The sequence below is a fragment of the Marmota monax genome, unplaced genomic scaffold, assembly GCF_021218885.2.
Source record: "Marmota monax isolate L192 unplaced genomic scaffold, Marmota_monax_Labrador192_F-V1.1 WCK01_AAM20220418_F8-fsc00149, whole genome shotgun sequence".
NCBI lineage: Eukaryota > Metazoa > Chordata > Mammalia > Rodentia > Sciuridae > Marmota > Marmota monax.
In genome coordinates this window covers 1,836,014-1,848,041 of record NW_026693170.1, presented here as the reverse complement: position 1 = coordinate 1,848,041, position 12,028 = coordinate 1,836,014, and the positions used below count along the sequence as shown (strand labels likewise).

Here is a 12,028-nt window from a genome sequence, read left to right as displayed (position 1 = left end):
TGGGTTGGGGCACTTAGACAAATCTCTTTGCTTCCCCTGGGCCTCAGTGTCCCCAGGTGGGGATGAGCTCATACGACGACTCCTGGTCCCCTTCCCACCAGAACCTTCCCAGCTTCTCTCCTAATGTTAACGAGCTTTGGGCTCATTCTGGAGATCTGTGGTTCTGGGATGCATCTTTAAGATGCCACCTTCACAGGGCGTGGAGGTGTCCTAACCAGGCAGTCACACAGAATGCTGATGGCTCTCTGCGTGTGAACTGGGAAAAGAGAAGCCGAGCAGTAAAGGAAGCTGCTGGGCTGTTCCTCTCACCCGGTGGGGAGGCCATAGGACCCAGGAGATTGTAGGTTCTTCATGAATCTTGGGATGGGGAAGCATAACTGATTAGATGGTGGGCCCCCAAAAGATAAGTTCATGGCCTAGAACTTGTGGATGGGACCCCGTCTGGGAGAAGGGTCTTTGTAGGTATGATTAAGTTAAGGGTCTTGAAGAGAGATCATCCTGGATTCAGGGTGGGCCCTAAATTCAGCTAACGGGTGTCCTTACTAGGAGGAGAAGGCCATAGGACACAGAGGCAGAAGCCAGGAGGAGGAGCATGGCTCCACCACACCTTGACTTCTGGCTTCCAGAACTGTGACAGAACACGCTCCTGAGGTTTAAAGCCATCACAAAAAGCCTTCCTAAGTGTGTTCCGGTGTCCTGGGAAACTCAAAATAGAGGCGAGACCACCTGGCAGTCTTGTCCAGCAGGACAGAGAGTCCTGGGGCCCTGAGGCAGGAGGGTCCTGACACAGGGGCTGTGGAGCAGCCCAGGGACAGTGGGAGCAGATGGGGACCTGCAGAGCTAATCCTTGGTGGGAGAGGCTCCTGAGGAATGCTATGGGGAAGATGGGGGAGGGCACAGGACTCAGCCCAAGGCCAGGGACTTTGAGGATAGGGAAGGTGGCAGGTTAAGACTGAAAGGCAGAACCCCAGCCAGGATCACATTCTCCACCGTGGAAAGGACATCTTGGGGACTCTGCAGAGAAGAAAGACCCTGCAGAGCCATGACAGTGGGTTAGTGGGTTGTGCCACAGACTAATGGATGAGGGTTCTGTTGGAAGGTTCGGGATCAAGCCGAGGTGAAAGGTAAGCCCAGCTGTAGCTGACCTTCTAGGTGGGGGGAGAGAAAGCCGTGCAGTTCCCCACTGTGGTCGGTACCAACTGACAAGGGGCAAGAGGGTTCCTCTGCTGGATGGGCCTGGGAAAGGCAGTGCTGATCAAGTACCTGGGGGATAAGATAATGACAAGATGATTCCGCTTAAGCTCAGGTTCCATTTTTTCTTTTGCCAGAACAGTACAGCCACGGCTACTGGCCAAGGCCCTGTGTGTAGGCTGGGGTGGTTTGAGTGGGGATGAACAGTGTGGACGGTAGCAGTGTTAAAGGCTGGAGGGGCTCCATAGGAACGCTTCACTCGCTGGGGGCTGGTCCCAGGGGAAGGTTCCACCGTCTGGTCAGTGGGAGTGACCGGATGCCAAGTTGCATTAAGATCCTGGTGGTTTCCCCGGGGCCAGCTCAGGCAGAGTTGGTGCAGGGAGAAGGCCAAGGTGGGGCACACATGGCCACATCCAAGTTCAGGTTTCCGCAGCCTCCTACATCTTGGACGAAGACACTGCCTGGGGCGCCACTGCCTGGGTCGCCGGCCTTGCGAGCTGGGCCCGCACCTCCCTCACTTCTGCCCGCAGCTCTTCCAGGGCGGCCTGCGGCGGCGCCACCTGCACCTGCGCCTGCAGCGCCTCCAGTGTCAGGGCCAGGCGGCCCACCTCGTCCTGCAGCGCGTTCCAGGCTGCTTGCTGCTCCTCCTCCTTGTGGCGCTGCTGCATCTGGTGTCGCCAGTACTCCAGTACCAGGCAGCCTCCACCCACGATGAAGATGGTGGCTTCGCCCAGCAGCTCCGCGCCCAGCTCTGCAGCCGCCTCCTCATTCAGCGGCTTGATGACTGTGCCCCGGAAGCCCATGATGCGCATCTTGGTCCGCATCTCCACCCAGTGGTACACTGCGGGGGAAGAGAGGCGTCAGGAGGCTGGGGGCCCTGCAAGCCCCGCCCCTCCGGTGTTGGGTTTGGAGCCACCCCGACCCGCGGCCAGAGAAGCCTGCAGTGGGGGCGCGGGGCGCCTTCCCTGGGTCACTGAGGGATGGCAAAGTCACCTGGCCTGGGGTGACCCGAGGGCATCTTTTTAAAGTACAATAAGATTCCCGCAGGGAAAGAGACCCTGCCCCGAGGGAGGTTCTGAGGGAGATGCCACGCCCCTGGAGGGTCACCCGGAGCTCCCAAAGCACCCAGAACAAGCAATGGGCGGATGCTGAGCTCCCTTGGCCCTTCCCTTAAGCCGCTGTGCTGTTCTCACCGGGCTGTTCTCTCTGGGCACTGCCGCCCCACCATTTCCCAGGAAGTTTCCCCCCTCCCTTATCTTCCCCAAATGCAGAGTTGCGGCTGCTGAGGCTGCGCGGGGGACCTCCTGACTCCCAAGGAAGGCCAGTTGAAATGTGGGAGTGGATGCTAAGGTGCCTTTGCGGGATAACCAGTCCTTTTTGCCAGTGGCTCCAGTCCTAGACTGTCATCAGCCCTGAAGGTGGAGCTGCCTTATGAGCTCTTCGTGAGGTTTTGGCACACATCGCAGAACGAGCTCAGGTGGAGTGGAGCCGGGTTGCCTGGCTGAGTCTTTAGGAGAGAACATTCTCAGCACCTGTGCTTTTAAAACCAAAGCAGAATTGATGTTGACTTTGCCTCGCTCCTGCAATAATGAATATTCATCCAAGGGTACAGGTAATGATGTCACCGAGCCCTGTCTAGCTTCTCTGGAGACTCTTTTCCAACATATATTACCTTTTTATTTTTGAGACAGGGTCTAGCTATGCTGCCTCAGCTGATCTTGACTTCCTGGGCTCAATAGATCTTCCTGCCTCAGTCTCCCGAGTGGCTGGGACTACAAGAACTTGACACTGCAATCACCTTTTATTCTTCTTCCCCCCCCCCCCCATGGGGGTTTCCCTAAGGTGCCCAGCTGGGTTGTTGGAACTCAGTCAGGATCCTCCTGCCACAGCCTCCCAAGTAGCTGGAATTTCAGGAGGACACCACCAGGATCATTCATTTTTATTCTGTGGTTGGGGATTCAACCCAGGGGTTCTCTACTACTGAGATACATTCCCAGCCCTTTTATTATTTATTGATTGGCCTAGACAGAGGTTTATTTAAGAAAGTAGATACACATTCAAGGGAGAATGTGGGCTGTCTCGAGAATGAGAAGCTTTGTTTTTTATTTTGAGACAGGATCTCACTAAATTACCCAGGATGGTCTGGAAATTGTGGTCCTTTGCACAAGTTGCTAAGATGACAGGCATGTGCCACCATGCCCAGCTACATTTTCCTTTTTTAAATTTCTTTTTAGTTGTAGGTGGACACAACACCTTTATTTATTTACTTTTTTATGTGGTGCTGAGGATTGACTCACACATGGTAGGCAAGCGCTCTACCACTGAGCCACAAGCTCAGCCCCTACATTTTCCTTTTGATGTTTAATAATTACTCATGAAAATGTATAACAACATGAATGTTTTAAGAAACTGTGTACTAGTAATAATTAAATTCACTCAGTCCAGAAGAAAATATGGTAGCATTTAGAACCTATAGTCACAGGAAATTAAAATGAAAATTTCTGCATACAATTTGATTGCTGATATGATTAGATGAAATTCTGTGGGGATGAGAACTGGAAATTCAAGCTTCAAGGGCCAAAAAAGAATGTAAAATTTCAAACTGCAAAAGAGGCGCTTGTTCTTTTTAATGGTATTTTGTAAATTCATTTTATTTTGTAAACTGGATGTTGATAGGCGCCAAATCACTAGAGTCTGTGGATTGCAACAGAGTCAAATGAAAGATGCAGCCGCTCTGCTTGACGGTGTCAGCAGTTACACAAAGAAACAGCGCCTCCACACTGCGAAGACCACTGACAGACTGACTGCCGGGGCACCCGGGCACTCTACTACTGAGCTACATTTCCAGCTCTTTTTATTTTGAGACAGGACTTCCCTAAGTTGCCCAGGCTACCTTGAACTTTCGATCCTCCTGCCTCATCGGGCTGAGTTTTCATTGTCAACTTTATCAGGCACCAGAAGGTCCATGCTACTCCCCTGTCCTCACAGGGGCAGGTCAGCAGGAGGACTGGACATTCTGCTGGAGCTGAGGTAAGGTCCCAGGAGCAGAAGGCTGGGAGGGGCCCTGCTGGTCACTGAGTGAGTGCACATGGACGGTACTAACTTACTATGTCTCTGCTTAATGCATAAATGGATCCCTGTCCCAGTCTTGCCTCCTGCAAGTGTCCTGCCCGTAGCAGGCAGAAGAACTGGTTAAAAAACAAAGAAACCCTCCTCCATTTTTTTTTTTTTTTTTTTTGGTAATAAAAGCGACACCCTACATGAAAACAAAGTACTCAAACTATAAAATGTGAAGCCACCCACATCCTTAGGCCCACATCAGACTTACCCCACCACGGCCCTAACCTGCACAGGCGCCCAGCATCATCTCCCTGACATCTGGTAGTAGGTGCCTGCTACTTGTCTTGCCTGAGTCTTTCTACCTGAAGCCGGCTTGAATTCACATGGTCATTTCCTCTTGGTCCTCCAGCCCACTCTAAAAGAGAGGGACTTGGTCCCGAGGCAGCCTGTCCTCCTCTGCCTCCTGTTTTACAGGTGATTTGTGCCTGTTTTATTCCTGCATAATATTATTAGTATTGTTTTTTGGTACTAGAGATTGAACCCAGCTCCTCATGCGTGCTAGGAAAGCAATATACCCCTGAACTGTCCCCAGCCTTTTTTATTTCTGAGGCAGGGTCTTGCTAAGTTGCCCAGGCTGATCTCGAACTTGCGATCTTCCTGCCTCAGCCTCCTGAGTAGCTGGGATGACAGGTGTGCCCACTGTGTCCAGCTAGTTTTCAATATTCTTTTCACTGTCTCCCTGGGCTCCTGACATGGTCAGGAAGGAAATCCACAGCTCTTCCCCTATCCCAGACCCTGGCCTGCCCCCAGGCCTGATCATCCTCACACATTATCAGGCTTGACCACACGGGCTGCGGGGTGGTTAAGACGAGGTCCCTTATACTCTGCACAATCTGCCCTCTGTCAAATCCAAAAAATGAAAATAACACACACCAACTCTTCAGTGTGGGTGACTAAGTGAGAGAAGAGGCTCTGTGATGCAGCTCCTAGAACTTTTGGTCTTGTTCTATGTGTGTCCGTGTCCGTGTGTGTGTGTGTGTGTGTGTGTAACTAGGTCACAGTCAGAGGCTGACAGCATGGGCCGAGATTTTATTTTTTTGGTACTGGGGATTGAACTCAGGGGTGCTTTGCCACTGAGCTACATCCTCAGCTCTTTTTATTTTTGAGACAGGGTTTCGCTGTGTTGCCCAGGCTGGCCTTGAACTTGCAATCCTTCTGCCTTGGCTTCCTGAGTAGCTGGGATTAGAAGCATGTACTACCACGCCTGGCAAACTTTAAAAAAAAATTTTAATTAATTAGTTTATTCTAATTAGGTAGACATGACAGTAGATTTTGATTTTGATTCATTGTACACAACTGCAGCACAACTTTTCATCTCTCTGGTTGTACACAATGTAGTGTTGCTCCATACGTGCATTCATACATGTACCTAGGGCTGACTTTTCAACTGAGAAATTATATATAAAAAATTCACACTGGCTTCATGGTACACACCTGTAAACTCAGAAATCTGAGACCCTTTCTCAAAATAAAAAATAAAAAGGGGTGAGGATGTAGCTGAGAGGTAGAGAGCACTTGGGTCAAACGCATCACTAGTATCAAGGGAGAAAACTCGCTGGCCGTCAGGTCAGCTCCATGGTATTTTACATTTGTGCAGGCTAGGAGTTCTCCACAGGGGTGACTTTGCTCCCTGTCTGTCCCCTCCCACATGGAGACACTGACAAGTCAGTGTCAGTTTTGGTTGTAATTAGGAGCAGGACTGCTACAAAACCCAGCTCTAGCTCAGTAGACAGTGCGGGTCCCACGGACTGCAGCCACTGACATTCTCCGCAGGCAGTGTCTGAGGCCTCCAGGGTGCTGTCGATCTTCTTAACCTCAGCATTTTGAGGGGTATATAATGACGTCTCGTTGTGGTGTCCTTTTTTTTTTTTTTTTTGGATATCAGGTATTGAACCCAGGGGCCACATCCCAAGCCCTTTTTATTTTCTATTTTGAGACAGGGTCTTGCTAAGTTGCTTAGGGCCTTGCTAAACGGCTGAGGCTGGCTTTGAACCTGCCATCCTCTTGCCTGAGCCTCTGGATTATAGGCAGGCCTCACCATGTAGGGCTGGACATTCTTAATAACACTACTGCGTCTTAGAGTCCATGGGGTAACACTCCCACTTCTCCAGGTCTTCCTTAGTTCCTCTCGGCAGTATTTTGTGGTATTGGAATTAAGAGTTCTTTCATATCTTTTATCCAATTTATTCCTACATATTTTGAGGTTTTGATGCTGTGAATGACACTTTAAAATTAATTTTCCAGTTGCTTATTAACAATGTATATCAATACAATTGATTTTTATATATTGATCTTGTATCCAGCAACCTTGCTAAAATCACTTGAGTTTGTTTTCAGATTCTTTTGCTTCTTCACATACGTAATCATGTCATTAGTCAATAACCAACTGACTTCTTTTCCAATCTTTGTGTGCTTAATTAATTAATTTTTTGCGTAATCACACTGGCTAAAACCTCCAGGACAGTACTGACTAGAAGGGGACCCTTGTCTTACCCCAGCACCGGACAGAGTGTTTGTAAGAGTTGATCATGAGCAGGTGGTAAACTCTATCAGCCACTTTTCCTGTATAAAATGGCTTTTCTCCTTTATGCTATTCCTGAGGCCAATTAATCTTTAAAACAACCTTGCAGTTTTAGAATAAATTCCACTAGGACATAATGGATTACCCTTGTTTTATATTGCTGGATTTTATTTGCTAATATTTTTGTCTAGGATACTGATAGACCCAACCTGATCTTTTCTTAAAATTGGGAGCCATCTCGCAACAAAGCCATGATAAGATAATTTTGGCTTTACTATAAATTACTGCAAATTCTGAACCTGCTTGGAATGCCTGCCCATGCCTTGAACTCACCCATGCCTGGCTCTCTGACCAGACAGCAGCCCTCTCTGAAACTTTAGTGACGCCTCACAAATCTTGGCCTTCCCTGGCCAGATAACGACCCTCTCTGAGGCTCTAATGGCCTTCATAAATTCTGATGTTGGGGCCAGCAAAAATGTAAACTACCATTAGTGTGATGCTCGTCAGAGTTCTGTTATCTGTAACCCCCCTTTAGAAAGCTGGGCTGCAGGAAAGCTGCTGCTGCTGTCTTGTTCCCTCGGTTTTAGGTGGGAGAGGCAGCCCGGCCGGTCGAAATAATAGCTTGCTTTAATTTGATTTTAATTGGAGTCAGTGGTCTTTTCTTGCGTCCTGGTCTAACAGAACCCACATTCATGACAGAGAGACTTTGGCCTAAAATTTCCCTGTCTTATAATGGCTTTGTGAGGTTTTGATATCAATATTCTACCGGATGTTTATACCGAAAGGAGTTTGGGCAATATTATCATTTCTTTCCTAAATGTCTAGAAGAATTCACCAGTGAGGCCATCTGGGCCTGTAGGTGTCTTTACAGAAAGGTTTTCAGTTATGGATTCAGTGTCTCTAACAAGTATATGACTATTGAGATGTTCTTTTTCTTTCTTTCTTTTTTTTTGTGTGTGTGTGTGTGGGGGTAGCAGGGATTGAACTCAGAGGTACTCAACCACTGAACCATATCCCCAGCCCTATTGTGAATTTTATTTAGAGACAGGGTCTTACTGAGTTGCTTAGGGGCTCCCTAAATGCTGAGGCTGGCTTGAATTTGTGATCTTCCTGCCTCAGCCTCCCAAGCCCCTGGGATCACAGGTGTGCACCACTGTGCCTGGCTCAAGATTTCCTATTTCTTCTTGTATCAATACTTTGTTTTTCCATGAAATTGGTCATTTCCTCTACGTTGCCAAATTTACTAGCTAAATTGTTCATAACGTTCTTGTTATCCTAAAGTTGGGATCTGTCCTGATGTTTCATTTTTCATTCCTTTCTAGGAAATTTGTATTTTCCTTTCCCCCCTCAACTGGTATTAATGTTTTTTCCTTTTTTAATTTTTTTTTTTTTTTTTAGTTGTCAATGGACCTTTATTTAATTTATTGATACATGGTGCTGAGAATCAAACCTGGTGCCTCACACATGCTAGGCAGGTGGTCTGCCACTGAGCAGACCTTTTCATTTTACCGGCTTCCTCTGCTGCACACCTGCTCATTCCTCTCTGTCCTTCAGTGGCACAGCTCAGGTGTTTCTCCCTCAGGAAGCTCCCCCTCACCTCCCTCTGGGATCCCTTAGCCCTGTGTCTACACCCCAGCCCTTCTACCCCTGGGCATCCCTGGTGACAGCTCTGCCTCCCTCACTGAGCCACACACTTTGCAAGGACTGGGCCAACTGTCCTGTCCACCTCTGCCTGGGACACCCTTCCTCTACTTCTCTTCTCCTTTCTTGTCCCAATTCATCTTTCAGATCCCAGCTGGACTGCCCCTCTCCCAGGCAGCCCTCCCTGAACCCTAGGCTGGGTCAGACACATCTTCAAGGCGCCCAAAGCTTCTGGGCTTCCCTCTCCCGACACTGACTGTTCTGGTTAAATTGGTTTTTAAACACAGATCCAGTGTCTTCCTCTCCAATAATTATAGAAACGTTCCAGCTAGAGCTGCCATTTGCCAAGAGGCAGGTTTCGCTGTTTCAGGTTCCCTCAAGCCTCGCTGGCGAATTCTCCCTGCTCTCCAGGCAGCACCTCCGTCAACTCCCGGACAAGGGCTGTGGGCTCAGGAAGGGCAGGTTCCCGGAGACGCCCCGCTTGGGAACTGGCTGAGAAGGCACTAGGGAAACGTCTAAGGAATGAATGGCTCCTATTTCCTTCGTTCCTCAAATTTACTGTACTGGGTGCTATTATAAGCATTGCAATCCCGTGTAACATTCCTGACTGTTACTAATTTTACACCTTTACTGCCTAATGCCTATCCTGCCTGAGGACTGAAAGAATACTGCTTTCCCCAGGAGCTGAGGACTAACAGGTGGCTTTCCCAAGGCACACGGCAGTACCTGCTGTCTTAGTTAGCTTTCTTGTCACTGTGACCAAAAGACCTGACAAGAATAATGCAGAGGAGGAGAAGTTCATTTTGGCTCAGGGTTTCAGAGGGTCATCCAGGGCTGGTTGACTCCACAGCTCTGGGCCTGAGGTGACGCAGACACGGCAGAGGGCGTGCGGAAGGAAAACAGCTCAGGACATGACATCCAGGATGCAGAGAGGAAGGTCTGCTCAAGAGGGACAAAATTTAGACCCCAGAGACATGCCCGCAGTGCCTACATCCTGCAGCCACATCCTACCTGCTGGCAGTTCCCCAGTTCATCCACTCAAGTGGATTAATCCACTGCTGGGCTACAGTTCTCATACTGATCATTTACCCCTGAACGTTCTTGAATTGTCTCAGATCCACATCCACATCCATGCCTCACACCTCACCTCACATCCACACCGCGACACCTGCCCAGGCTGTTCACCCACGCTATGGTCACTCTGCTGGGACTTTTATCCTACCATGTCACGGCCGCTCCTTCACCTCCTGCCTGTGTACCCAAAGAAAAAAGTCTCACTGACCGTCAAGTCCAAGTGTTGCCACGTGGCCATGGGCACAGTACTGCCCCTCTCAGCCCTCTTTCCTCCTCTCTAGGATGAGGGTCCTCCCGCCCACCTGATGGCACTGCGGAGGGACTGCCCGGGAGCCCAGGGTCCTGCACAAACCTTGGTTCAGGCCAAGAGTCACACATGGCAGAAGGACTTTGCAGACGCAGACCTAGACCCCAATCTTGGTTCTGTCACTTCCTGGGTGTGTAAACTGAGCCCTGGGAAACGAGGTCAAAACCCCACTGGCAGGACTGGAAAAAGAGCAGCGAGAGGGCAGGTGAGGAAGCTCTGGTGGTGAGTGCGCTCAGGTCCTCTTCCCAGCCCTGTTAGGGTTTTGTTTCTGAAAACACATCCTGCCTCCTGGTCTGACCTCTGCCCGTGGGTTATGTGGGTCTCTCTGCCCCAAGACTTGTCCCTTAATCTGTCTGCCACACCACAGCAGCCCACTTCAGCTGCCTCTAGGAAGCCTCCCCCGACTCCCAGACCCCTGGCTTCCCACCCTGCTCCGAACATTCTGGGTTGTCACTATACGGTGACAGGTCTGTCTCCCCTATTGGACTGTGAGGCCCATGAAGTCAGGGCCTGGGCCTGATTCAGTCACAGTGTCCCCAGCCCTGGGTGGGGCACAGCACAGATGCCATGTGTCACCCCCTGCTGCCAGGAGATGTCTGTTCCTCTAGGCTGAAGACCCCTCTTGCTCAGGTGCCCCTCCTCTGTCTTCACCAGAGATTCCCCCGCCCCAGCCCCAGTGACTGGCACTTCTCAGGGGACAGTGGCTTCTTACTCTACTGCTGCCCCCTCGTCCAGGGGCATCAACAACAGCCCAAACTCCTGGCTCCAATGTTCCCAGCCCCAGGGCTCCAGGCCATGGGCAACGTGGACACTCTAGTCACAACACAGTGGCTGACCAGCGAGTGCCAGGAAGGCCCAGGGGAAAGGAGGCCATCTCCACCCAGAGTCCAGGACAGCCAAGTTTCTGGCCACAGTCAACTGTACCATGTGGGCGTTTTCCTGCATGGGGACCTTTAGGTGGCTGGAATGTAACTCCTTCCTCAGGAAGCAAGTTGCTAAGACAGGGGGCAGGACATCTCCCCCTGCCCCGGGTGCTGGGGCCTCAGGAGTCTAGGGACCTCAGAGACTGGGCAGGCACCTCCCCAAGTAGGGCTGGTTCTTTGCAAATGGAGGAAATGAATTCCTCACCAGCATAGCTCAGCACAGAGGAGCCATGGTGGGAGTGACGTCACCACACAGCAGCTGCACCAGGTGGCTGTGCACCCTGCAGGAGGGGGGCCTGCCGCTGCAGAGCAGGGCACCCAGCCCGACCCCAGGAAGCCAGCAAGTCATAAAACATGGAAACTTTTTCTTTGGCAAATGCCAAAAAAGACCTGGTGAAGCAGTGCCTGCGGAGGCTGGAAGGAATCGAGGGGAAACGGGGAAGGATGGGTGGTGGGATTTCTTCCTTTTGAATCTCATGCCCCATACAAGTACTTGATTTTTATCTATTTTGTAGTGGGGGTGGAACGCAGGGCACTTTACCACTGAGCTAAATCTCCTGCCTCTCCCATCTGTTTTTTAAAAAATTGAGACAGGGTCTCACTAGTTTTGCCCAGGCTGGCCTGGAACTTGTGATCCTCCTGCCTTGGCCTCCCGAGTTGCTGGGACTGCAGGTGTGGGCCGCCACTGGCTGCCTAACTGCACATTCTGAAACTCATCCGAGCCCCAGGAGGCTGGCTGCCTCTCCAGGCTCATCCTCCTCCCCACGCTCCTGGACCCCCCAGCACCCCGCCCCCAGCTCTCCCCCCCACACACACCTGGAGCCACCAGACTGAAACGAACCCAGGATCCAGGTACTGTCCTGCGGACAATCCTTCAATAGCTTACATTGACTCAAGAGTGAATCCCAGGTCCCTAAAATGACCCACGGATCAGCCTTCCTAAAGTGACCCGAGGGTCCCTATGATGAACGCATTTCCTACCCCCAGGGCTCTTTTCGGTGCTGAAAATACCTTTCCTCTCAGACCTGCGCCCTTGGCCCTAGCTCAGGAAGCCCTCTGCTAGCTGGACTGTCCCAGCCTCCTGGACTTCCGGGACCAGCCCTGGCCTGTCTAGGCTGTCTAGGGAGGAGCCATCACAGGGCAACACAGCGTGGTCTCAGTCACTGCTGTGTCCTCAGCACTGTCCAGCACAAAGCCAAGCCCAGGCGGGCACTCAGAGAGGGTTTGGTGAATGAAACAGTAATTCATGGA

The 12,028-nt window shown here is 50.8% G+C and overlaps 1 protein-coding gene across 2 annotated transcripts in view; it reads right to left on the bottom strand.

Moving 5' to 3' along the window:
• Positions 1-12,028, bottom strand: part of Opa3 (outer mitochondrial membrane lipid metabolism regulator OPA3) — a 53,538-nt gene that overhangs the window by 18,031 nt on the left and 23,479 nt on the right. The window contains exon 2 of one of the 2 annotated variants that reach the window (XM_046455863.2): positions 1,297-2,032. The exons of the other annotated variant lie outside the window; for it this stretch is intronic. Coding sequence (XP_046311819.1) covers positions 1,629-2,032 — 404 coding nt within the window. The 3' untranslated portion in view covers positions 1,297-1,628. Of the gene's footprint in view, positions 1-1,296; positions 2,033-12,028 lie in introns of those variants that run through there. 2 annotated transcript variants of the gene reach the window in all.